General features: G+C 37.2%; 1 protein-coding gene across 7 annotated transcripts in view; it reads left to right on the top strand.

The window, feature by feature from the left end:
* Positions 1 to 27,652, top strand: part of LRRC7 (leucine rich repeat containing 7) — a 492,999-nt gene that overhangs the window by 317,256 nt on the left and 148,091 nt on the right. For all 7 annotated transcript variants that reach the window (XM_070592305.1, XM_070592302.1, XM_070592303.1 and 4 more), the window contains one exon: positions 13,896 to 13,959. In XM_070592305.1, the coding sequence (XP_070448406.1) occupies positions 13,896 to 13,959 (64 nt within the window). The remainder of the gene's footprint in view (positions 1 to 13,895; positions 13,960 to 27,652) is intronic.

The raw sequence follows: 27,652 nt of genomic DNA, 5'->3' as shown, positions 1-27,652 counted from the left end.
TGGTCAGGAAAGATTTTTGGTATTATTTTAAAGTTCTTAAATTTATTGAGACTTGTTTTGTGGCCTAATATGTTATCTATCTTGGCGAATGTTCCATGTGAATTTGAAAAGAATGTGTATTCTATGGTTTTTGAATGGAATGTTCTGTAAGTCTATGTGGTGTAGTGTGTTATTTAAGGCCAATGTTTCCTTATTGATCTTCTGTTTGGATGATCTATCCATTGGTGTAAGTGGAGTGTTAAAGGCCCCTACTGTTACTGTCTATTTCTCCTTTTATGTCTGTTAATAATTGCTTTATATATTTAGGTGCTTCTGTGTTGGGTGCATAAATATTTACAAGTGTTATACCTGCTTTTTGTATTGCTCCCTTTATCATTATGTAGCACCCTTCTTTGTGTCATGTTGCAGTTTTTGTTTTAAAGTCTATTTTGTCTTAGATAAGTGTTGCTATCCAGCTTTTTTTTAATTGTCATTTGCATAGAGTATCTTTTTCAATCCCTTCACTTGCAATTTGTCAGTCTCTTTATGTCTGAAGTGTGTCTCTTGCATGTAGCATATATATGGGTCTTGTTTTGTTATCCAATCCCTGTCTTTTGATTGGAGCATTTAGTCCAATCAAAACATTTAAAGTAGCTATTGATAAGTATGTACTTATTACCATTTTGTTACTTTTTTTCTGAGTGTTTTCAGTAGTTATTCTCTGTTCCTTTTTTCTTCTCTTACTCTCTTCCATTGTGGTTTGATGGCTTTCTTTAGTATTATTTCTGGTTCCTCTTTCTTTCCTTTGGGTTCTCAATTTTTTGTTTATTTATTCTAGGTTTCTGGTTTGTGATTGCCATGAGGTTCATATATAATAACCTATGTATATAGCAATCTGTATTAAGTTGATGGTCTCTTAAGTTTGATCTCTTGCTAAAAGCTCTACTCTTTTACTCCCCTCCTCCCACATTTTCTTTTTGATCTCATATTTAACCTCTTTTTTGTGCATGTGTATCCATTACCCTCTTATCATGGACATAAGAAATTTTAGTACTTTTGTCATTTGACCTTCATATTTGCTTCATAGGTGGTTGATCTGCTCCTTTTACAGTACATTTGCCTTTACCAGTGATTTTATTGTTTTTTCTTGGGGGCTTTTGTGGGTAATTTTCTTATTCCTATTTGTGGTCTTCTCTTTTCCACTTAAATAAGTCCCTTTAGCATTTCTTGTAAGGCCTGTTTATTGGTTATAAGCTCCCTTAGTTTTTGCTTGTCTGGAAAACTGTTTCTCTCTCCTTCCATTCTGAATGATAACCTTACTGAGTAGAGTATTCTTAGCTATAGGTTTTTTCCTTCCAGCACTTTGAATATATCATGCCACTCCCTTCTAGCCTGTAAGGTTTCTGCTTAGAAGTCAGCTGATAGCCTTATGGGGTTTCCTTTGTATGTAACTTGTTGCCTTTCTCTTGCAGCTTTTAAGATTCTCTTTTTCTTTAATTCTTGACATTTTAATTATAATGTGTCTTGGTGTGGGCCTCTTTGGATTCATCTTGTTTGATGCTCTCTGTGCTTCCTGTACCTGGATGTCTGTTTCCTTCCTAGATTAGGAAAGTTTTCAGCTATTATTTCTTCAAATAGATTCTCTGCCCCTTTCTCTCTTCTCCTTCTGGGACACCTATAATACGGAAGTTAGTGCACTTGATGTTATCCCAGAGTCCCTTAGAGTGTCCTCCTTCTTTTTAATTCTTTTTTCTTTTATCTGTTCATCTTGGATGATTACCTGTAGTCTTTCATCCTGCTGACTGATCTGTTCTTCTGTATCATGTACTCTGCTTTTGAGTCCATTAAGTGAATTTTTCATTTCCAGTATTGTATTCTTCGTTTCTGATTGGTTCTTTTTTATATTTTCTGATTCTTTTTTGAAGTTTTCACTGAGTTCATCCATTCTTCTCCCGAGATCTGTGAGCATCCTTATGACTCTTCGTTTGTACTCTTTGTCAGGTAGAGAGTTTGTCTCTGTTTCTCTTTGTTCTTTTTCTGAGGATTTGCCCTGTTCCCTTATTTGTAACATATTCCTTTGTCTCCTCATTTTTACCTTCTCATTAGGTAAAACCTGTTTCTTTTTAACTTATTTAAAATGTGTTTTATCACTTATGATCCCCAAAGCACCCATGTACTTAATTTAATTAAGTAGTAAAATGTTTTTCTTTGCTTAGTATTATCAAAATAATTTGTTCTAATCAACAACAAAAGTGTTAAAGTTATTTGTCTTTTACTTCTTTTATAATTTTGCCTAAAATTTACCATAACCCAAATTATTAAATCAGGAATTTAATAAATGTGTAATGTATCAGACTCTTTTGGTACTTAAAAGACCTCTAGTTTTGCTTTAGGTCTGCCACCAACAAACCATGTGACATTCTTATAGGTACCTAATAGCTCAGTAGAATGAGTATATTAGGAAGTATGTTTTTGCTATGAGAAATAGAATTCTGAGTAAAGGTAACTTTTTAAATAGTAGGTACATTGTTGCTCATTACAAAGTCTCAAGGTAAGCAGTTCCAGAGTTAACGGTTCAATAGCTTAATGATTTTATCAAAAGCCTGGGTTTTTTTTCTATTTGTCTATACTGCTATCCCCAGCATGTGGGCTTTCATCCTTGGACTTGTTACCTCATGATTGCACAGTGTCTGCTGCAACTCCACACATCACATTCTCCTACTACCAGGGAAAAAAGAGGAAGAAAGGAGAACGTGGAAATAGATTCTCATGCCTCCCTCTCTCTTTTTAATCAGAGAGGAAAATCTTTCTCAGAATCTCCCCCAGCAGATTCCTCTTCTTGTTCTAGAGGCCAGAACTGAGTTATATGCTCAAGTCCTAGCTGCAAAGGAGGTTTGCCTAGTGACTGTTCAGCATTTCTAGTCTCTGATGCAGGGAAGGTACTCCTGCTGAGAAAGAAAAGGGGAGGAAATGACAGTTCCCTGGAAAACTAGCCATGGCTACCCTGGCAGATTCCTTTCAAAGGCCTTTATCCTCTAAAGTTCAAATTCTCTGACATCTTAGTCACAGAGCTGCATCTGCATTACACACCAGTTAGAGTATCAACAATCTGAGGCCAGATCTACTCAAAAGTGCATGAATTAATATTTAGAAAGCTCAGTGTAACAAGTAATAAGTTTTTGTATCAAGTATAGCTGGGCAGTAATGAGCCTGTGGTGTGAATGTGAGCATATCTGTTAAAGGAATTTCTTAGGAAAGGGACATGTTGTTGCTGTCTCCTGCTCGGTTATCTCCAGGAATTACAGAATGGCTTAACTCTGCCTAAGTATTTTTCAGTAGTATTCAGAATCTCTTCATGAGGATAGAATAGAAGTTGCAATAGTACAGTGAAAATGAGCATCTGATTATTTTTCTTATATTATGTTTCTTATAACCTTTTGATTGGGCTGCTGCAGTGCAAGCTAGGAGCTTCCGTTTCTGCAGTGTAGCCATCCGCAGAGATAATTGTCGTAGTTCATGCTTATGTGGCACCTTTTCCCCCACAAAAAGCTCAAAAAGTCTTCAAAGTACTGTTATATCTTTGCCACATCATTGTGAGTTAGGAATCCACAATAATTTGGGGCCAGTGGGAAATTCATGTATAGAGTGAATGAACAATTGGTTCTGGTTTTAAACCCAAGAAGACTAGAGAGAGAGATGAAATTCAGGCTTCTCCTCAATATAATTAAACCTTTCATTAGAAGGAGTAGAGCATAATTTGTCTTTTAACCAGTTACTGTTCTTAAGGTTCAATTTTACACTTTAATCTATGTCATTTGATGACTATACCTTACTATATAAACTAAAGATACTCTTGAAAGGTTATTTGTGAATTTGTTTCTTCGTACAGAATCTGTTTTTCACGTTTTATGTGAAATTAAAGATAAGTAATTATAGGAAAGAAAATTTTTCCCATAAGACATCACAAAATCAGCTTAAACTTTTAAATGTTGAATATTTAAAAGGAAAAAATATTTCCTAAGGAAATACTCAAAATATATGACAGCTTGATGTAAGTTATATATTTTAAATGTTTATTCTAGTTTAAAGACTACAAGGAGGAACATCTTAATTGAGAAGCATCAACAAACTGATCTAAAAAATTGTCTTTCAATATTCTTTGATGAAATAATAGGTGTATAGTTTGGTTACATATCTTTCTGGAAGATGCCAAGAAGTCAGTTTAGCTTTTTGGTGTTGTTGTTCCTAGGGGAAATTGAATTGAAATGATGGAGAGTACATAAACATCGTAGCTGTGACATTGGTTTAAGATATAGTAATAATCAAGGGAGAATGTTTGTATAAAACATTTGATCATAGAAATTACGTTATATCTGTCATTGGACACTAGATTTTTAATTTTTCCTGGTTTTTAAAGGTAATAAGTTTATGTTTCTTCGAAATGAGGTATGCCAGTTGTTGCATTTTTAAGTAATGTCAATTCCTGGGCTTTCTTGTCTTTAGTACCTGTGTTGTAAGGAATGATTTATTTCAAAAAATTTATAATAAAAGATTCATTTGAACACAGACTATAAGCAAAGGAAGAACATGATAATGTGGTAAAATTGGTAGGTCTAAATTATAAAATGCAAATATCCATTGAACATAGGACACAGTTAAGTAAAGTGAAAAAATAGTTTGTTCTTTCTCTAAGTTTCAGTAAGAGAGAAACATCAGATGGTAACAACTGAGGGGAGTTTTCCTCTCCTTGTGCCATGAATAGCACTAATGAGAGAGTGTTTGAGCACGTTTGAAAGACAAGTTAAAAGCTGGGATGCATAAGCCCATGCCAAAAATTTGCAGAATCCTGTGAGAGTCAGCAAACCCAAGTTACTGCACTGGGAATTTATGGAGAAGCAACAGTGCTGCCAACTTCGTGTGGCTGTAGAGGTAACTGTCCATTTAAATAAATAAAACTTCTGCATCTGATGAAAGAAAATCACAGATTGTATAATTTTGTCAAAGTGACAGATGCACCAAGATATTGCATTATTTTTCTGTCATTGCTCCAACTGGAACCTTTTTCTAGATTTGTAATTGGATAAATGCCATAAAGTAATGGCATGCTAGAAAGGACTTAATTTTCATAAATACAATCAAATGACAGTATTAAGAACAAATGTACCTGGATTCCAGTAACATATACCCTAAGAAATGAGAATTTCAGATAGTACATAAATATAAATAATCTAGTGGCAATCACCTAATAATAAATATTCTCAGTCCTTAATTTATCTGTCATATCTGGATTCAAGTGTTTGAAAACTTAAATATTCTTGGGGGCCAGGTTTATATCATAAACCCATAGAGCCATCTAGATGTAAGATTTTAGGGACTGATGTAGACCAGGGATTGGAAAACTATGGCTTATGGTCCACTGTTTTTGTAAATAAAGGTTTATTGGAACACAGCCATGTCTATTTGTTAGCATATCATCTATGGCTACTTTTGCACTACAGTGGCAGAATTGAGTAGTTGAGACAGAGATCGTGTGGACCACAGAGCCCTAAACACTTTCTATCTATCCCTTTACAGAAAGTGTACTGGCCTCTGGCATAGTCTATAGTGAGCTATAGAGCGGATACTTGTCATGAATTCCTTCCATATTTAAGCAATGGTCAAGCGAAACCATTCAGGCCAGATTTAGATGATTAGCCACTGCTGGGAAAAGAGATGATCTTATGTCAGCCTTGTCACTGACTTTCTGTGTGACCTTGAGCAAGTCACCAATTCTCCACTAGTAAGAAGCAAGCAATTCCCTTTACTGAGGTTGCAGTGCGTGAGGCCAAATGGCAAGATCAATGGGGTCTTAAAGGGGAATGTAAAAGTCGAGCCAGGGAACCACATCCAAAGCAGTCATAAATGCAAGCAGAGGCTGAAGTGAGTATTGGGAACTGAGGTGCAGAGCCTGGCAGGCCAGAGTTTCAAGCAGACAAATGAGGATGATCTGATCTAATGTAAATACTCGTAATAGAATACTTAACTACACCTAGACCTTTGCTTTCATGGCCTAAGTGTATCCATGCTTCCATGGACTGGGAGGGACAAGAACTCCATTTCGTCACCTGCGAAAAGTTCTTCAGAGTGTTCTCCTAGTCTAAGAAATGTCCTATAAGGAAGAAAAGCAAAATGTTTTTAGTTACATAAACAGGAAATAGTCTAAACTATTTCCATCTGTTAGAGAATCACAATGAACATTTGTGTATTTTATCTGAGAAGTCCTGCCAAGAAGAAACCTATTTAACATTTTTTTAAGCAAGATTTTCCAAAATCTACTGGCCATTTGAAATTTTTTTAAATCATGCAACACCTGTAAGTCCTTCGGAAAACTTCAGGAAACTCTGGCCTAGATAACCTCTTAAGTTATTTCCAACTCTGAAATCTGTCTCTAGGTATTTTAACAGCTAATTCTTAAAGAGCACTTACCATTTGTCAGGCACCAGTTATGTGCTTTACCTGTATTGACTGTTTTAATCATCAAAATAGCTCTATGATGTAAGGATTCTTATTATCATCCCCATGTTACAGATGAGAAAACTGGGGTGCAAAGATGTTCTTTAACTGGTTTAATGTCAAACAGCTAGTGAGTGGTAGAATTGGGATTCACACCCAGGTGGTCTGAATATGCCCTTAACGACTCTACATTCATAGTTTTGTTGCTATATTTCAGATATCCGAAGAAGTGAAAAATTTACCTAAATATTTCACCTAATATTTCTTTTGTTATTTGAATTTTTTAAAAACCTATTATTGGAAATGTCAGGAAGTCAACTTAACACAAGATTTAGATATCCAGGGACTGGCGAGCCTCAGCCTTATCTGCCTTTATCATCATGCATAGTCCACAATAAGTAAGCTAATGTATGTTCATTACAGTATTCATTAAAACAGGCCTATCAGGACATCTCCTTGGCAGCTGTTAATTAATTGTAGCTGCTTCCTTGGCAACTGTTAATTAATTGTAGATGCCTGATAAAAATTGAGAAGTTTGTCTTTGTAAATATTCTAGAATTCACACTTCTCATTGGTAAAGAATCATTCATTCATGCACGTATGAATATCTTCGTTAAACAAGCACTGATTGAGAAGCTATTTATAAGATTGACAAGTTACTTGCTCTCATGAAGCTTCAGTCTAGTAGGGGAGAAATAATTAGCAAACAAACAAAATATATTTTAATTTTTCAGTATCAAATATTTAATGAAATAAATAAAAATATTAAATTAAATATTTCAATGGTAAGTATTAAGAAGAGAATGAAACAGTAATATATGAAGTGAAGATGGGAATGAGACTTTATTTTGGGCAGTGGGGATATGAAGAGGAGACATAAGAGCTGAGTTGAGGAAAAGGAGCCAGCTCCGAGAAGATTTACAGAAAGAACATTATAGGAGGAGAAACAGCAAGGATAAAAGTAACAATCATAGAAATTTTACGCATTTCTACAATTTTTACATGTGAATATAACCATAAGTTGGTAAACATCATTAAATACAAGCAAATTTCATTAGAACTTGTTCCTTTGTATAACTAGGTGAACTTACAAATGAATCTAAATAATCAGCAAGATGAAGATCAAATTACCAGCATTACTGATGAAGAATGTGGCCCAAACTTGTGCCCAAGTCCTGATATCGGCTCCCTGACCTCTGGTGGTGATCATATCTTAAAGGCTAGCCATTTGTAAGGGGAATTCACACTAGTTGGATTCCCAGGTAGGGACGGAGAGATGGGCCTCAGACCCACATGTGTTTACTGTAAAGAGTGAGGAGCAGAGGCAAGTGAGCGCATCCCTCAAGCAGGCTGGCTCAAATTGCGTAAGGACAGGCCACATGGGAACCCGCCAAATAGAGTGAGGAGGGAAACAAATGGAATAAGATGCTCACCCTCCAACTAGACAGTAAAGAGAGGAGATAAAGGCCTGAAGTATTCCTCTAGCACAGTAGATCTCAACTAGAGGCAATTTTGTCCCCAACCCCAACCCAGGAGACATTTGACAATGTCTGGAGACATTTTGGTTGTGAAAACTGCAGAGTGCTACTGATATTTGGTGGGTAGAGGCCTTGGATGCTGACAAACATCCTGCAGTGCACAAGATAGCTGCATCCCAGAAGTCCCCTTATCCAACCATGAGGGTAGGGCAATAAACTCTAATGGGAATTTTTAGAGTTTCTTCACTTTTACATCCTTTAAAGATATGTGTTAGCATTGTGGATTTAAGCTGCAGTCTCAGAAAAAACCTCAGCTTCAGATGTACTTTTTTAGTATTTTCATTGTTTCTTGTCACATGTGCAAATATGTTTGATTCATTTGAAAGGTTCTCTAAAACCCAGCTCAGATGTCACCTCTTCTTAAAGTTTTCCATAATCACTGAACTGTTAGGTGTTCCTTCTTCTGTGCTCCTATGGCAACCTATACATGTTTTCATCCTAGCGCTTATCACCCTGTGAAGTAATTATTCATTTAAAAGTCATTCCCATTTAGAAAATAAGTCTTTCCGGGTAGAGACTGTGTAGGATGTGCTAAACATCCTACAAGGCACACAATAAGCCCCTATGAAAAAGAATGAACAGGTCCAAACATGCCAATAGTGCCAAAATTAAGAAAGCCTACTTCCCAGAAATCTTTGTAGCTCCAGTGCCCACACAGTGCCCGCCATAAGAAGCCATAAGAAGTGAATGAATGAATGCTCACAAAGAACACTAGTAACATAAAAATACCATGAGTTCTATTTTATTTTTCTGACAAAGTCTTACTTGTTTGTATCCTGATGAAATTAAAAACCTCTTACATAGGTTCATCTAAAAGGAACTTTTTTTGGACAATCTGGCAGAATGATTATAGTTTAGCACTAGCACATGAACAGGAAAAGCAATAGGCTGCATTCCAGACTGTCTAAAATCTTATAGTAATGACAGTCAATTTGAAAGGTGTAAAATGTAAGAAATGATATTGAATGGCATATTCAAAAAGTAGAAATAAGAATACAATTTTTTAAAGATATGTAAGAAATCATATTGGAACCATAATTCCCAAAACAGAAGTAAAACTTTAAGGATGGAATGAAAATTTGGTGACAGCAATTAAACATTGATGGAAACTAGGATCATAAAAATGAAAAGTGATAAAATTAAAATAGAAGACAACATATTTTGACATTTTGATTGATATTTTAACAGTACTTAAATAAGCTTCAGGAAATAGTTTAGAAAACCTCATAGGAAAGCCTTTTTTGTTGTTGTTCAGGAACAAGCAAAAGGAAAAATGTCCATTCAAGTGAATGGCAAAGGAATGATAGGAAGCTGTGTTATAAATTTAAGATATCAATTTATGAATTTATGAACCAAATGTTCCAAAAGCAGTAGCCTAAGACCAGGATGGGAAAAGAAAAAGGCTTAGAGGTGACATAGAGACTATCTATTCCACCAAAAAGAATCAAAGTTAAACTACACTAATAGAAACAAAAGAAATGGTTTCTTTATACATTGTCTTGGTCAGCCCACATCTAAAGAATAGTGTTCAATTCTGAGTGCGCCATGGCCCTCAGAGATGGGAAATGTTTCAGGTTCTGTGGTCCATATGGTCTCCGTCTCATTACTCAATTCTGTCATTGCAGTGGAAAACAGCCATAGGTAATATGTTAACAAATGGGCATGACTGTGTACCAGTAAAGCTTTATTTACAAAAACAAGGGTGCCAGATTTGGATCTGGCCATTTGGAAGAGAAGCATTGATAAAGACGATCAGGGTGTTTAGGGAGTCTGAAAACCTTGTCACACAAAGGATTATATAAGAAGTTATTAACATTTAGCCAACAAAAAAGGTAAATCACATAACTAGTAAACTTTGCTCTAGGACACACAAGTACAAGATATCATTCATTTCTTTATTTAACAAAATTAATGTTGTCTTGGTCTTCAACCACTATGGCTAGAAAAAAAATCTATTTCAGGTTTATATGATACCCTTTTGGGGGTTAGTGAGAACTGCAGAGTTCATAGAATCCAGGAAATTGTGGAAAGTCTTCTGGTCTTCAGTTCATGGTGATTCTCACTAGAATATTTTTTTTGCCTAAGGCTACACAAGTCAAATGCCAGTGGCTCTGCTACTCCTGTGGTCATTTCTCATTCACTTGCCATGTTTGGTCACTTGGTCCTTCCTCTTGGCTCCCCAAGCTATGGTGTTCATTGTTTGTTGGGCATGTGCTGGGAACAAAGTTTGAGAGAATCTGCCACTCCTCAATATTCCCCGGTTCAGAGGAAAATCTAATTCTCTCTTCGTGGGGCCCAGCCACTGACACCCCTTTCCCTAGAAGCATCTATTCAGTCATATAGATTTGGCAAAAGACAAGGCAGATGTTCTCCTTACAATTCTTACCAAGGTTTCATAACCATCTTTGGTCTGTGGTGCTCCCACACAAACCCTTCTGGGAGCCTTGAAACATACTTTAAGGTCTGGGGAAAGGAGGCATATACATATGAAAAACTAACAATTCAAGAAAGTAAGTGGTGAATGCCAAGTAAATCATGGAAGGAAGTTAAATGGTGTATGAGTTAAAAAGGAGAGAGAATTTTCAGATGGAATAGACAAGAAACATCACTTATTTATTTTTCAGATCTTTATTTCCAGTCAAGACCTTTTACCTGAGCTCTAGACACACACACATTTTCTCCTAGTATGAGTCTCTCACAGTCACCTCAAAGTCACTATAGTAGTTAAAATAGAATTCACTCCATCCAACCTATCTTCACCTTAGATTTATTCCATTCCAATATTCCTACACTGCTACTCAATCCAGAAACTATCTTTAATACTTTCCTCTCCTTTCCCTCCCACATCCAATCAGTCATCATCATTACCAAGTTGTGTCTTCACCAATGCATCTCTCATAATATCCACCATATCATCCGTACTGCCATTGTCTTATTTCTGGCCCCAATTATATCCCATATGGATTTCAGGACAGTCTTTTCTTTGGCCTCTTGGCTAGCACGTCCTCTCCCCATTTCCTACACCATTCCAGACTGCCAAAGTGCGCTTTCTAAAATACAAATCTGACATATTTTTCCTATCTAAATCTTAAAGGTTCCATTGATTTTGAACTCAAACTCCTTGGCTTGACGTGGATGATCTGGCCCTAGCCTACAGATTATTTCTTATTTCTTACTATTTTCCTTATTTCTTATTGTTCTTACTAACCTGCAGATCCTAGAATGGGCCATGATATCTTTCAACTCACCCCTTTGACATTTCCTCCCAAAGAATCCATCTCTTCTAATTCTGTAGCCTGAGCAACTACTCGAAACCAAAGTAAAGTGACAGTAGGGCCTCCTGTTTTTTACTCCCACTTCTCAAGGCTGAAAAAGTACATCTCCTCTGTGCTCTTAGAAACCTACATATATATTTTCTATGGCATTTACTCTATTGGGTAACCTGATAACCCTAAAACTGGAGAGAGATGAGGAAATCAATGTATTTGTGTTATTGAATAAATAGTACTGAGAAATGTACAGGTAAAGTCATATTGAATGGAAAAAAGAGCTTTAGCAAAGGCTTAAAACAGAAAGCTGATCTTCTCAAAGTCACCACTAATCTCCAGGTTGTTAAATCAAGCGGTCAGTTCTCAGATCTATCGGCAGTTTTTGTCACAATCTGTCATTTCCTTCACCTTAAAACACCTTTTCACTTGGCTTCTGGGACTCCACACTCTTCTGGTTTTCCGCCTGTGTCCCTAGTCACTTCTCTAGCTTGTTCTTTGGCTTGTTGTCATGCTCTTTTAGACTTATCTTCTCATCTACACTCACTCCCTTGATAACTTCATACTCTCGAAACTTGCTGCCACCTCTATGCTGACCGTGCTCAAGTTCTCTCTCTTGCCTGGACTTCTTCCCTGAACTCCAGACTTGTGTGTATAACTGCCTGCTTGACATCTGAGTTGACTTTAAAATGGAAATTTCAAATTTAATATTTCTTTTTTCTGTCAACCGTAAGAGGTATAATTGACAAATAAAATTGTAGGATACTTAAAGTGTACATAGTGATGATTTAATATATGTATACATTGTGAAAGGCTTCTTTCCATCTCGTTAATTAACACATCCATCAACTCAGGTATTTATCTCTTTGGTGGGGTGGCAGGGGTGAGAACATTTAAAATCAAACCTCTGATCAACCCCACCCTGCCCCACCCTGTCTTCTCCATCAGTCAGTTGCAACTTCATCCTTGTAGTTGCTCAGACCAAAACACACTTTGTCACATTTGACTCTACTTTCTCCTCCCCACAGCCACTTCAGCAACAAAACATTCAGTTCTAATCTTAAATACATCCAAAATCCAACCGCTTCTCACCACCTCCACTACCACCACCCTGCTCCAAACCCCCATCATTTCTCATTTGGCTTATTCCGTTAGCCTCATGCCTGATCTCTTGGTTTCTAGCGTTGTTCTCCTCAGTCTGTTTACAAGCCTGCAATGAAAGATGTCCTTTTAGAATAAGTCACTTCAGTCGTACCCTTCATCACAGCCTTTCAGTGACCCTCCATCTTGCTCAGAATCAAAGGCAAAGTCTCTACATTGGGCTATAAGACCCATATTATCTAACTCCCCATTATCATCGTGTTACTCCCCTCTCCCTCACTCTGCTTCAGCCACACTGGTGACCCAGGATGTCTGCAAGCAAGCCACATGTCCTTGCTTTAGAATCTGTGCGCTAGCATGCTCCTTCATTTCCTTTAAGCCTTGGCTCAAATTTCATCTTCTCGGTAACACCTTTCCTGATCACCCTATTAAAAATTGCAGTCATGTTATATGAATTCTTCCTATCTTCCTCTTCTGTTTAGGTTTTCTCCATAGTGCTTATAACCTTTAGTGTATTATTTTATTTTACTTAATTATTTTATTTATTGTAATTCTCTTCCCTACTGGAATGTAAAGTCCTTTTGAGCAGGAATTTTTGTTACTTTTATTCAATACTATACCCCAGACTCCAGAAGATTGTCTAACACATAATAATCTTTCAATAACAGTTGCTGAGTTAAAGAAAGAGTACAAATGTTTTTGCATGTCTGAGTGCCTGACAGTGTCTGGATTACAGAAGTATTTCATTTACTGCTCATAAAAGCCCTATAAGAGAATTACTACACCATTTTAAAGATGAAGGAACTAAAATGTCTAAGATTTGAGTCAATAATGCCTCCAAAATTTCTGTTTAGTCAAGACTTGAGGACAGCATTCTGGTCAGTGGGGACATAAAAAACTTGAAACTCAGAAAAACACTATCTTTTCTTATGTTGTATGTTATACTTAAGAATGGCTTGATAAATGCAGATGGCACATGGGATGGGCTAGGGTACCTCTAACTCTTCTCCAAGGGTTTACAGCTGTTCAGAGCTACAGCAGCACTCAAGCCAATATGTCCAGGAGACAATGAGTAACAGAAGTTCACTTAGGGAAGTAGAAAATGATAAGATTGATGAGGACATTGTGGCCATATTGTGGGATTTTAGAATGCTTTACTAAGAATTTGGTTCATCCATTGGTTCCCAAACCTGAGGTGATTCTTAAAAATATAGATTTGAAGCCCCACCCTGCACCTCCTTCTGGTATAGATATTTAACAAGCTTCCCAGGTTTTCATTAAGCAGCCAGCCTTGTACTCCAACCATAGACTGGCATTTGGGAACATGGTAAGCTACTACAGGTGTTCAGGTGGCAGTGTGCATACATTACTGTATATTTGCAGTTTAATTCTTGATGAAAAATACCCTCATTTCTCTGCATTATACACCCAGGTAAAGCTGACGGGGGTGGGTGGAATGTCTTCTGGAACAATGTGTCATACACTGCCTCACGATAGTATTTTTCTCCATCTGTTATAGGTCGATGCACAAACTGGCCCAGTTGGAAAGACTTGACCTAGGCAATAATGAGTTCAGTGAGCTGGTAAGCAAATGCATTTTCTAAACTTGATAATTACACCGCAGGAGATTATTTCTTTTGTTCTGTCTTTATAACCCCAGGTAGTACATCATCAGGTGCACATTTGCATTTGCTAAATATAAAAACAAAATAAGATTTGGAAATTAAAGTGATTGGCTATATAGTAAACCACAGAGAACTAAATAATATTAAGATTCACTAAAAAAAAAAAGATTCATGCAAATTGAGTTTTGAGCACCAACTGTGTGGCAGGCACCATGTTCAATGTGTTACATACGTTATCTCATTTAATCCTGATTTGACATGTTGCCATGTGAACTGGAAATTAGCTCAAAGTGCTCGCCGATTTGCATAGTTTTTATGTGGTTGAACAGGAATTCAGCCATGACTTGATTAAGTCAGAGTCCACACCTTGAAGACTTCTACTTTGGAAGCTGCTTAGTCATACAGTCTGAGAGGAGTGGCCATGGCCTTTTATTTCTAATTGTATTGAAAGTGTCTTTTGAGTGAACTCGTATTCCAACCTCACTGCCAGCACAGTTGGCAGAATTCTGACTGCTCCTTTCAGGCTTAAGTTTTCTGTAAAATTTGCCTGAAGATCAAAATCTCAAATGAAAATTAGAAAGCAAATACCCCTTTACAAGCAGACTCAGCTTTCTTTATTCAGAAGTCTTCCACTTGAACATCTTCAAATTTCAAAAATCCAATTCATCTAAAATGTATTTTAACTATTTTTAAATTAAAACATGTGAGTAATCAGCTTTTCTCTCTCAGCTATGTTGCTAGCTCTGTAACATTGTGCAAATTACTTAACCTCTCTCAGCCTCATTTTCCTTTTCTATAAAATGGAGATTGTGATTCCTCCCTCACAGGGCTTGTATGAGAATTCAGTGAGATAATACATGTACAGGACTTGGAAAAAAGTGACTCTCAGGGAATGCCATTGTACACAGGTGACAGAGTATAATTCACACTATATCTTGAATGTGCAAAGAAAATTAATTTGTTTTACTTTGGCCATAACTAATCTGGTCATTATCTCTGCCTCTATCAGTTGTTTATTGAGGGTAAAAACTGACTTTTATTCTTCCATGATTAAAAGTTTAGTTTGATGTTAAAAGTTGCATGGTCCCTTTGGGTTGTGTTCATCTTCCTTGCATAAAAATTCCCTGTGTCTCAAGTATCCTCGCATCTCCCCTACTTCTCTCCTTAAAATGGAATTTGAGTATGTGCAAAGGAGCTACATGTCTTTCTGACATGAGGGAAAGGGACTCCCTGGCCTCAAGCTGGTTTTCAGAAGTGGGCTGGGAGCACGTGCTGGGCTCTGGGCTGATGTCTGCAGCTGATACTGCCTCCTGTGTTAAATCTGTGGTTCTGAACCCATAGTCAGTTCTTTGGGCTCAGGCAATACTCCCTGGGTCCACGGCCATCTCCCTCTTGCTAGCATTGCCACCGCTCAGCTATCGTTGCATGTTCATGCATCGGTCTCTGCCCTGTCTTCTCTCCAGCACCAGACTTGGCAGTCCGTCCCTGGTTTCTGTGTAAAGGAACCTCACCAGCCATAACCCCAATAGCGGCCCCATAGCCAGTCTATAGACTTGCAGAGTCCACATAAGTTACAAACTGAGAGAGGTCCAGAAAAATGAACTTCAGAGCCTCCCTCTGCCTGCTACGTTGCATTGCCAAGCTTGCTTTGCTTTGGATGCACCCAACCTTGTTAGAGGGCAACTTGCAAGGTGGCCTCAGCACAGATGTTAGGGCAAGAGGGCCCAGTACATAGTCTAATGAACCTCCGGTGTTTTTAAAGGAGTTATATTTATTCATGTAAGTAGAGAGATTGGTAAGGGTGGTGAGTAACAGTGGCAAAACTAGTTTATACTGGTTGTTTTAAAATTAGTTGTTGAGAAGCCAGGATCTACCCATCTTCCATGAAGAGATGTAGCTTGTCCTAGAACATAGACAGTGGATTCAGACAACTGAGGTTTGCCTCTCAACTCCATCCCTCATTAGCTGGGCACTTTGGGTCTGCAGCTCATGCTCTAGCTTCAGCTCCCTTTTCAATAAAATAAGGATATCAATCCCATCTATCTCACAGGCTTTTTGAGAGAATTTCATGCAAGTGATCTATGTTATATAATATATGTCTCAGTGACTTTCAATTCTGTCAAGTATATCATCTTGCAAGCCTTTTATATGGATAGTTTCTGAATCAATATTTTGCTGTAAATATTTGGATCAACAAAGATAAATAGAGTGTGTTTATTTTTTGAAAATAGACTTAAGTAAAGTAAATTTAAAATACATGTATTTTAACAATGCTTTATGATGTCTAAGAAATCATCATCTGAGCAGAAGCATTTTTTGCTTTTGAACTCCCAGTATTCCATGCTAGTCACAAAATAAGTCTCTCTAATTTTTCTTTTTTTTTTTTTTTTTTGCGTTTAACCTAGAACCCTGTATTGGATAATAGTCATATTTGGTAAGGTGCCACAGGGGGAGTAGTATAATTATGGAACTTCACATTTCTAATGTTATTTACTTTTAATTAAATGTCTGGCTTTCAATAGTCATATGTGTGGGACTAGCTGTTGTTTCTCTGACGGTAAAAACTTTTAATAAGAAAATAAGAGAATTTGCTCTGACGAGAGGCCTCTAGAAACAATGTCATATGGAGGACAGAGGATTAAATTCCATTCTGTAGCTATATATTGACACCTCGGTGATTACTGTTAGATGATTCATTTTGCATGATGTGGTAACGAGACAGATGTGGAGAGAAGATGACAATAGTAAAAAAAATCTTAGAATGTGGAAGCCTAATGAAGAGAATGGAAATTTACTTGCTTGAGAAGCAATGCAAATATCCCAAATGAGATTTGAAGTAGAAATATCTACTTATGGATGTCTTTGTGATCATGAAAAATTCTAAACAAAAGGAATTATCTTACGTTTCTAACAGCAGTAACCACCAGAAGATGCTGGGCAAAGTTCTGGGACTATAATAGATTCCTAAAGCTTTTTTGTAAATTGTTTCTTTCATGACTTTTTTTGTCAATATAAAATTAAGAAATGTTCATTTAAAAAAAATTAGAAAGTTAAAAGAAGTGTATCATGGACGATAGTAAAAGTCATCCATACTCTCACCCCCTTATGTAACTGTTGTTAATATCTTTTGGTATGCTCTTCCTCCCCTCCTTCATTTTCTTATTATGAGGCCAAATGAATATTATTTGGAGCCAGGTCAGAGATGGGATACTGTTAGGTTGATGTGTGGATTTGGATGACCTCAATCAAAAATTCTCTGTTCCCTCTGGGTGGAATAGCCTCCTAACTGTCACAGAATAATCAGGAATGTCCCAATGTCATAGGATGGTCAAGGACACTAAAACAGATTCAGTGATTGTCATGGGGCCTAGAAGCTGTATGGTAGGTTTATATTTCAGATATGTATAGCTCTAACCAATGAACGAAGAGTCCCTATTGGTACTGAACTGGTGGAGGAAATAATGAAGCCCCCAAAAGCAAATCACCGAGAATGAGAAGAATACTGGAGAATGAAGCGATTGAGCAGCAGAGCCCAAAGGAGATGGGATGGGTGGATCCAGAAAAGTGTGAGGCCATAGGCGACCATCCTCCTGATCTAACCCCAGCTTCCAGCTTCCTCACTCCCTCCCTCCACCCATTCCTGCCCTGGAAAAGAGGACTGTGGCATAAAAGAAAGTGTCACTTAGAGCCCCCAACACATCTGCTAATAGAAACCTTCATCAAAAGACCAGTCATAAGAAGCAAAATAAGAAAGCTTTTCTGCAAGCCAGCAAGAGAAAATTGCTCCACCAAGAGGAGGCTAACCAGCAGACTGGGAAGTGGTCTGTGTGCGGTTTAGAGTTCAGGAATTCAAAGGAGGCCAGCAGCAGCATGGGTGACAACCCAGGGACAACAAGGTGACAATGGGCAGCAGAAAAGGAAGACAGGGATTACAGTGGTCATGGAAGCAGCATCTCCTGTTACCTGGGAGATTCCCTTGTCTTCACCACACCCCCCACCCCGCCCTTCCTCCCCGCTCCCCTCCCACTACTCCCGCCCCCACCACAAACGGACTCCTAAAAGGAGTAACTGGGGAGGAGGACCCCAAGAAAGGCCCAGTTTCCTGATCTGCAATTCAAGCAGGAGGGAGATCCAAGAAATGAGGTTTGAAATTTTACTGTAACTATGACATAAAATATGCTGTTTATATGTGTCTATGTAGAGATATTTCTATTTACAAAATTGGAATTGTAGTGTGCATTCCATTTTGCATTAATGCATGATTATCAAATTCAAATAGATTCTTTACAGACGTTATAAGTTATAAGCTTTCTCTGCAGCTGAATTAAGAAGACTATCAAATAATAGCTACAAAGTAAATAGAGAGTTAAAGCTTGAATTTAAGAAAAAACAAAATTAAAGAGACTTGAAATTTTATTATATCAAATTTGAAAATATATAAAATAATATGTGGAATATATGTTTAAGTTACAAAGCATACCAAAACGTATCCCTGTGAACTCACCACCGTACCCTTGTGAACTAGAACCTTGCCCGTGCTCACAGCCCTCTGTAGGCTCTGACCTAACTCTGCCTGATTCCCAGCGGTAACAGCAATCCTGAATTTTGTTTAACATTTCCTACATTTGTTTGTATCTCTAAAACATTATGTCATTTCACTTTGCTTGTTCTCAAGCTTTGTAAAAATGTGACTATACCACAACTTATTTATCGTTTCTTTTCTTCATGGATAGGCATTTTTGTCTAGTTTTTTATTGCATTGCTGCTATGAATATTCCTATAAGTGCACATGTGCAAGAGTTCATCTAAGGCATATATTTAGAAGTAGAATTTCCTGGTCATAAGTTGTACACATATTCAACTCAAAAAGTATTTTTTTTTCAGTTATTAACCAGCAATATGTAAGAGTTTCCATGCTTCACATCTTAATCTACACTTGATATTGTCAGATTTCTTATTTTTTCCAGTATAATATAGGCTGTAAAATGGCATGTCATTATGGTCTTAATTTGCATATCCCTGATTTCTAATGTCAATGACAATTTTTCCGTGTTGTGGCAAACATTGTTTCCTCTTCTGTGAAATGCTTGGTTAGGTATTTTTGCCCATTTTTCTATTGATTGTCTTTTTTTTTTGTAAATTTACAGGGATCTTTTATATATATTGTCATTAAGATTGTTCTTTGCTACTAGTTTGGAAAGATACTCTTTACTAGGTTTAGAACATAGCTTCCTATTTCTAAGAAAATTTATCATGAAGAGATGCCAAACTCTGTAAAATGCTTCTTCTGCACTTATTGAGTGCATTTTTCCCTCTTTAATCTGTTAATGCTGGGAATTATGTGGAGTTTCTAATGTAAAACCACCTTTGCATCTCTGAAATAGATTCAACATGATTATCATGACCTTCTACATAAACAATATTCAGTTCAGTCCTGTCTGGGATTTTTTTAAATCTATGCTCGTGCATGAGATTTGTGTACATTACTCTTGTGTACTTTCTCTGTCTGTGGCTTCATGTTTTTCATCACATTTGGAAAATTATCAGTCCTTATCTCCCCACATGTAACCTTTTATCTATATATTTTGTCTCTCCTTCTGGAATTTGGATTAAATATGAATATGAATATGATATCATAAGTGATTTTAAAATGCTATTTTAATTATTTTGCAAGTTTTTTCTGGAAAAGTAGCCAGATAAGGTATAGTTTTAAAATTTTTATGTCATATCCTTAAAGAAAATCTTTCTGCCTCTGTACCTAAAATTATCCAGTATTCATTCTTCAGAATTTGAGGCATGATGATGAGGTCATTTTAAGAATATTTCAATTCTTTGAACTATTTAATGTGGCAGTTACTGACAGAGATATTTCTAAATTATAGGCCACTCAAATTCTGGATTAAAGAACAAAAACTGGAATTTAAAAAACAAAACACCTAAATGACAGCAACAAAAATATTTAAAGAGCAAAAAAAAATTATTTTATGTAATGAAAGACATTTGATTTCTTAAACATAATGAAAAGATGGATTGAATTTAAAAGTTCAAAGAATTCATTAGGAAATGAGTAGTATCATTATAACTGTCTTATATTTGAAATGATATGTCTAGCAGTCTTTATAAAAAGGTTTCAAAAAATTCAGCCATCTATGGACTGGATTAGAGGATTTACATTCTATAAAACTTCTTTATAGAAAAGCTTAAAAAATATTCTGTACTCTACAAACCACCATTTCAAATGCTTTGTAAGGCTACAGATCACAATAAACAAGAATTTCTGATCTCAATATTCAAACTGAATTAGTTTCTGTCGACTTTTCTCACTTTATTTTAGAGTAAAACCAAAATTTCAAATAGGTAAATAAAAAATAGAGAGACTCTGAGCAATATAACCGAGAAAAAATGCCAGTAGTTATATAGAATATGTTTGGGCTTTATAAATAATAGGAATGTGTTTTCATAGAAATTTGAAAGAGTTGAGCACTTAAACTGTTTTAGCTTGTAATTTGAATTGATTAGAATTAAATTAAACTCATTCTACTCAAAGTGTAGCAGCCAATGGTTTCACCTCCCTACGTCACCCAAGGTGTGCTCATTTTTAATTACCTAGGATGCATGTATACCTGAAGCAAGCACTATAGTTTTATATATCTGGTAGTGTCCTTTGTACATAATTATAGTGTAGGTTTGCCACACCAACTAATCAAATTTTGTCCATTATTCTTCGAGTAAAGCTTATAAAAAAGAACAAAATAAACTTCAGTTTCTCATCATATTACTGGCCATCCCATTTTTAGGGAAAAGAGTTGAAACATCCTAATTCTTAATTCTTCTATTTTCTACATTTGTAAAACTACTGAGTCTGTAGATTATCTACCTATCTATCTATATCACAGACATTGCCAGAGCTTATTATATCAAGAGAAACTTGAGAAATGTAATAACTTGAAAAATTGTTGGAGATACATCAATTTCTGTATCAGTTAAGGTCCAGCCAGGAGGTAGAAACTCTATCGGTTATTTAACATAGAAAGTTTAATATAAGAGGTATTAATCATGTATTAGAAAACTGAAAGGGCAAAAAGGGGACACTGGAGGATCACAGAGGGAACAACTCTAAGAAGCACAGTAGGGAAGAAGTGGCAGACGGCAGTAGAAGGAATTATGAAAACTTAAAGCCAAACTCAGGACTCAAAAAGGGGCACCAGCCAGCTGGTGCTGGTGTCTTTGTGAGGACATGATAAGCCTGGTTCTAGTTGTGTGGAAAACCACAAACCTAAAACAGCCAATGTTGCTGAAGGTCAGTGGCACTGCAGGGAGAAGTGTTGCTGTTGAGATGCTAAAATAACCAGGAAGTAAACAGAAGGAGCAATTCCCTTCCTTCTCTGGCCTCCCAGTCTCTCTCCAGGATACGCAACTCTCAGTGCCTGATTCAGAGCCACTTGTAAAAAAAAAAGAAACCATTGTTAACCTCAGAATTACAAAGTAGAATATAGAAAATTGGGCCTGCAGTGGAAGGCAACAGCTTAAACATTTAAAATAAAACAAACATTTATGTATTTGTTTATTTATTTTTTGAGGAAGACTGGCCCTGAGCTAACATCTGTTTCCATCTTCCTCTCTTTATATGTGGGACTCCTGCCACAGCATGGCTTGAGAAGCAGTGCATAGGTCCGCACCTGGGATCCGAACCAGCGAACCTCAGGCTGCCAAAGCAGAATGTGTAAACTTAACCGCTGTGCCACCAGGCTGGCCCCAACAAATGTTTATTTTTGCCTATTCAATTTTGGCATCGTTTTCTCGAGAAAACTTTCCCTGCACCGAGTAGAGTACCAGGCTCCCAAATGGCACTTGCTAAATGCTTTTGAATGAATAAATGAAAGATTTGATTTTAAAAGCGAACAGTACACTCAGTTCTCATCATCAGAGCCATGCCTATATAAATTGAAAATTTTTTAATTCAAGCTAAACAATAATAGAAGTGGAGGAAATACTTTAATTTATCTAAAAAGCAATCATTCTATATTTAGTTATCCTTTGAGGAATCAATTTCAATTCACTTTGAGACATACTTCCAAATGAATTTCTCCATGAAACCTTAAAGTACAAAATTTGGGACTGTGACCAATAAATAAATAAAACTGTATTTCCTCTAACTCTGGAATTTTAAAGGAAACCTTGGGGAATCATTCAATTAAAATGTATTTTCTGACTGAAAAATTACTGTGGAGGCTTTTCTTCATAGGAGGATCAAGTTGGGGTGCCCACTTTTATAAACGCAACATCTGTTGACCTAAGGCTTTTATAAGCAATCCCCAATGTCATATATAGACATTTAAAAACTCATTTTCTTGCTTTCAAACTTTCCCTTTTCTAGCAATAAGTCATCTTTGCCTCTCTTTTCAAAGAAAGCATTTTTCCCTCATTACCGTTTCTCATTACAGCAATACCATGCCTGGGCACCATGAATGAAATTAATTAGCTCTGTTTGCCTTTCCATAAATGAATTTTTCTAAGAAAGGAATATACCTCAACGTAATCTAGTGCCCTGGTGATTCTCTCAATAGTTTCTACCAGAGAAATTAAATGAAAAAGAAATGCTCCCTGATTGAAACAGGATAAACTATGTTAAATGAGAGTGTAAGTTTATAACCAAGACTTTACAAAGAAAATAGGAATATTATGCAATCATGGAGTAAACCCAGGAGAATATTCTTGAGTTGTGACTAGGGATTGTGAATCACCCAAGAACTAACAAAAGCTATATTTAAAGTAATCAAACTTACATCTTCCTCACTGAGATGCTGAAGTGGATGTATTACCTGAAATTGAATGAATGGAAAAACTTTATTTGGTTTCAGGTTTCACAACAAACCAAAACTGAGAGATGGTGAAAATACTAAGAAGAAATACAAAGAAAGGGGGATGGAAAGGGAGAGAGTGTGTGTGTGGAGGGTATAATTAGAGTGGCCGGGGAATCTTCACGTAGAAGGTGACATTTTAGTAAAAACCTAAAGAAGGTGAAGAAGCGAACTATGCAAATATCTGGGTGAACGATTGTTCTAGACAGAGAGAAGACGGAGTGCAAACACTTGAGATGAGAGCAAGCCTGACGTGCGGATAGCAAGAAGACTGGGATGCTGGAGTAGAATAAATGAGAGGAGTAGGTAATAAGTTAATTTCTGGGGGTGGCGTAGGGAGAGGTAGAATCCTGTAAGACATTTTGAGGATTTTGGCTTTTATTTTGAGTAAAATGGAAGCCCTTTGGAAGGTTTCGAACAAGTGGAATCCATGTTCTGAGTTACATTAAGTTACATTACATTACATTAAATTACATTACATTATGGTACATCAGGTTACAGTATGTTACGTTAATTACATTACATTTCCAGGATCACTTTGCTGTGCTGAGAATAGATGGAAAGTGGGCAAAGTGGAGTCAGAGACCAGTTAAGAAGTTATTGCAATAAAATGGGCAAGAAATGACAGTGTACTGGATTACGGTAGTAGCAGTGGAGGTGGTAAGAAGGAGTTGATTTTTGGGTAGATTTTAAAGATATAGCCAGAAGTAGGATCTGAACTTGTAAATTAGGGACACCTCTTTCAAAAAATAACACAAAGTTAGGAATACATAATTATTACAAAAGGGAATGTTACTTAAGCTGAAAAAAGAAACTATGAATTTTAAATTACAAATTAAAATTAATAAAATACCATTTCAAAAAGCTGACGGATGCCATAAATATCATTAAATCCAGGAAAATAATAATAACTCACATCTGTCATGCTCTTTTTTCCCCTGCATTTTGACTTCATGCTCTTTGACAGTCTTTTCACGTGACAAATATTTTGTAATATTGTCTATAGAGATCATGGAAAGATAATCCAGTCTTTCCTCTACCATGGTTTTCATTACTGATAGTTCAGCAAAATTCATTTCAGCTTTACAGTTTTTCATTGGTATGCCTTGTAAAGTTTTAGGATTGTTGTCAAATTTGGGAAAACCTCTGGTTCTATATATTTCAAGTCTTGTTTCTCCCCCTCCACCTGCATTCTTATGGTGTCTGAAACCAAGGGATGTGTTCATGTCCCCATACTTCTATTCCTTCACCTTCGTGTCATGATGGTCAGGGGAGATGGCACGATGGGCAGTCGTATTTATGGAAGCCATTTCTACACTGGATGACCAGCAACAAGTTAACTATATGCAGACATGAGTGCAAGCTATATAAATATATTCCCTCAAACCTAAGTTAAAGGTATTCCCATGCAGCTTCCTTTTATCCAGCTCCCCAAAATGCCTGTGGTCATTCCTTCACCACATGACATGAGGGAAAATGCAACATAGGGAAAGTCAGGATAGAAATTATAGTTAAAATATCTTGCTTTTACCCAGCATTCCAGACCTGTATTCCTTTCCTCTTCCTGAAGTGTAACCAATGACCACAAACTTAATGGCTTAAAACAATACAAATTTCTTATCTTACAGTTTTGAAGGCCAGAAGTCCTAAAGTCAGGGTGTCAACAGAGCTTTGTTCCTTCTAGAAGCTTCATGGGAGAATCCATTCCTTCCCTTTTCTGGTTTCTAAAGTCTGCCCACATTCTTAGGCTAGTGGCCCCTTTCTCACATCACTTCAGTCTCTGTATCTGTCATTACATCTCCTACTCTGACTCTACTTCCATCATCACATCTCTCTGCCTTCTCTGACCTTCCTGCCTCCCTCTTATAAGGACCTTTGTGATTACATTGGGACCACTCAGATAACCCAGAATAATCTCTCTATCTCAAGATCCTTAAATTAATCATATCTTCAAATTCTTTTTTACCTTGTAAGCTAACATATTCACAGGTTCTGGGGATCAGAACATGGACATCTTTGGAAGTCTATTATTCAGCCTACCATAGTCCAGCCCATCAACTCAAGTGAAAAATATCATCAGCTCAAAAGTCCCAAATTTCATCATCTAAAGCATCTAAATTAGGCATTGGTAAGGTTCTGGGTATAATCCATCCTGGGGCAAAATCCAGTTAATCTGCTTCCAAAACACAATTTTGTGATAGGCATAGGATAACAGTTACAGGCATTCCCATACAGAAAGGGAAAAAAATGGAAGGACAAAGAGTCTACACTCAGAACCAATTTCAAAATCTAACCAGGCAAACTCCATCAGGTTTCCAGGCCTGGGAATAACCTTTGAAGCTCAAGACTTATTGCTCTGTGCCTATGGCTTCACCCTCTGAGTCATCCTTCCTTTTCTAGGAAGGAAAGGAAGTTTTTACAGCTGAGTAGATTTATCAACCTGTTTCCTACCTGTAGAATTTTGAGATTCTGGCAGTCCTCTTTCATTTTGTCCTCTCTCTGCCCCTTTCAGTCTATGTTGGCAGTGTTTCTCTTGATAGGCAAGTCTTAAGAGCCTTGTGGGTCTCCCATGTGTGTCTTGAGGATTTCTCCATTGCACAAGAGGTTGCTCCACAGATCTTTCCTGGATAATCTTATCTCTATTCCTGGGTTCTTCTAAGATGTCTGACAGGTTCCATGAGACACGTACCCTCTATGTGAATTAATGAATGAATACTCTGAACTTTTAGTCCTTACTGGTCACTAGCAAAAAGTTGCCTAGACACCTCCTTGACTTTCTTTTCACAGCACATTTCTTGGCAGTGAATCTCCTAATTTTAGCATCTTTTGCAATAGGGATAGAATGAGAATTTCCCAAATCAAGTTCTGGTTTGTTTTTGTTTAACAGTTCTCTCAATTTATCTCTTTCTTCTTGCATTTTACTATAATCAATGAGTAGAAGCCAGGCCACACCTTCAAAACTTTGCTTGGAGGGGCCGGCCCCGTGGCCGAGAGGTTAAGTTCACGTGCTCCGCTACAGTGGCCCAGGGTTTCACTGGTTCAGATCCTGGGCACAGACATGGCTCCACTCATCAGGCCATGGTGAGGTGGCTTCCCACGTGCCACAACTAGAAAGACCCACAACTAGAATATACGACTATGTACTGGGGGGATTTGGGGAGAAAAAAGCAGAAAGAAAAATAAAAACTTTGCTTGGAAATCTTTTCAGCTAAATATCAAGTGTACCTCTTACAAGTTCTGCTTTCCACATAGTTGTATGACACAACTCAGATATTATATAACAAAGATCCCCTTTCCTCCATTTTCCATGTTGACATGTTCCTCATTTCCTTCTAAGCCCTCACTAGTAGTACTTTTAGTGTCCATATTGCTACCCACAGTCTTTTTATGATGATTTCGGTAGTATCTAAGAAAATACAGATTTTCTTCACCATGCTCTTCACTCCATTCTGAGTCCTCCATAGCAGACAGCCATTACCATCCATATTTTTGCTAATACTATGTTGGAGGCAATCTAGGCTTTTTCTATCAAGAATTTTTAGCTAGAATTTTTCTAGCTTATGTCTACTACCCAATTCCAAAGCCAAACGATCTTTCTCATAGCTTCACTAAGCCAAACTGAACTGCTTGCTATTCCCCCTACATGCAGCTTGCTTTCCCGCTTCTGTGCCCTTGCTTGTACTAATTCTTCCTTCTGGATTTATTCTTACTTTCCCTCATCTTCATATTGTAGTTTGTAAATTTTGCCTTTCCTCAAGGCCCAGCTCAAATGCAGCACCTCCTCAAAAGTTCCCTGATGTTACTAGGTAGACATAATCTTCCCCTCCTATAAATCCCTTTATAAAGAGATCTCCGCTGTACCCCTTACTTTCTTCCTTGGGTCATAGCTGTCCCTATACAGCTGGGTGCACGATCACAGCACACAACCTTCCCTTCTCCCCTCAGATTGCTTGGTGAATATTGTCCATAAGGGGATTTTAATCCCTCAGAACCCAATGAGGCTAACTTGTGGTTTCAGTGCATCCAGTATGACTGACTCTTTCCATCCCCTATGGTCCCTGAAACCATCTCACAAACCTGTTCCCTTTTTTTAATGCAGTAATCACATAATATTTGATTTGCATTGTAATTAACCACCCACCCCAACTAGGATGTGTGCTCCTTGAGGGCAGAGAATCTGTGCATTCATCTTATGAATCACTTATGAACCACCATGTTCAAGCAGTGTATATTAAAGAAACATCCTCAAGTTACCATAACACTTGTTAAAAATTCAGATTTCTGGGTCACACTCTCAGAAATTTTGATTCATTGAGTTTCATGTGGAGCCCAGGAACCTACATTTTGTCAAACTCCCCAGATGATTCTTATCCACAGCAAGTTTGAAAATGGTCACCAGTTGATAAATATTTGTTGAATGAATACTGACTTTTTTTCCTCTCTTAAACTATAGCATCATAGGAGGAAGACATGTGACTACCTTAATCTTTGCGTTTCCCCTAAGTATATGGCCAGCTATTTGAACAGAGTATGTTCTCAAATGCTACGGAATTGATGTATGCTAATAGAATAACTGATGACTCATATAATTTTAAAAAGCCTTCCCTGAGGCACAGGATTTGCTGGACCTTGCAGAATGGGTTGGATTTGGATAGGTGGGGAGGGGAGAGAGCATCCTGGCCAGGAGATTGACATGAGGAAACACAAGCCTTCAGAGGGTTGATGATTAGATTAGTTTAACAAGAGCAAAGGTTCTTACGGCAGATAAATGAGAGATGAGGCGGCCTCCC

The sequence above is a fragment of the Equus przewalskii genome, chromosome 24 (genome assembly GCF_037783145.1).
Source record: "Equus przewalskii isolate Varuska chromosome 24, EquPr2, whole genome shotgun sequence".
In the NCBI taxonomy this organism is placed as follows: domain Eukaryota; kingdom Metazoa; phylum Chordata; class Mammalia; order Perissodactyla; family Equidae; genus Equus; species Equus przewalskii.
The sequence above is the reverse complement of the archived record's forward strand: the minus strand, read 5'-3'. Positions and strand labels throughout refer to the sequence as shown.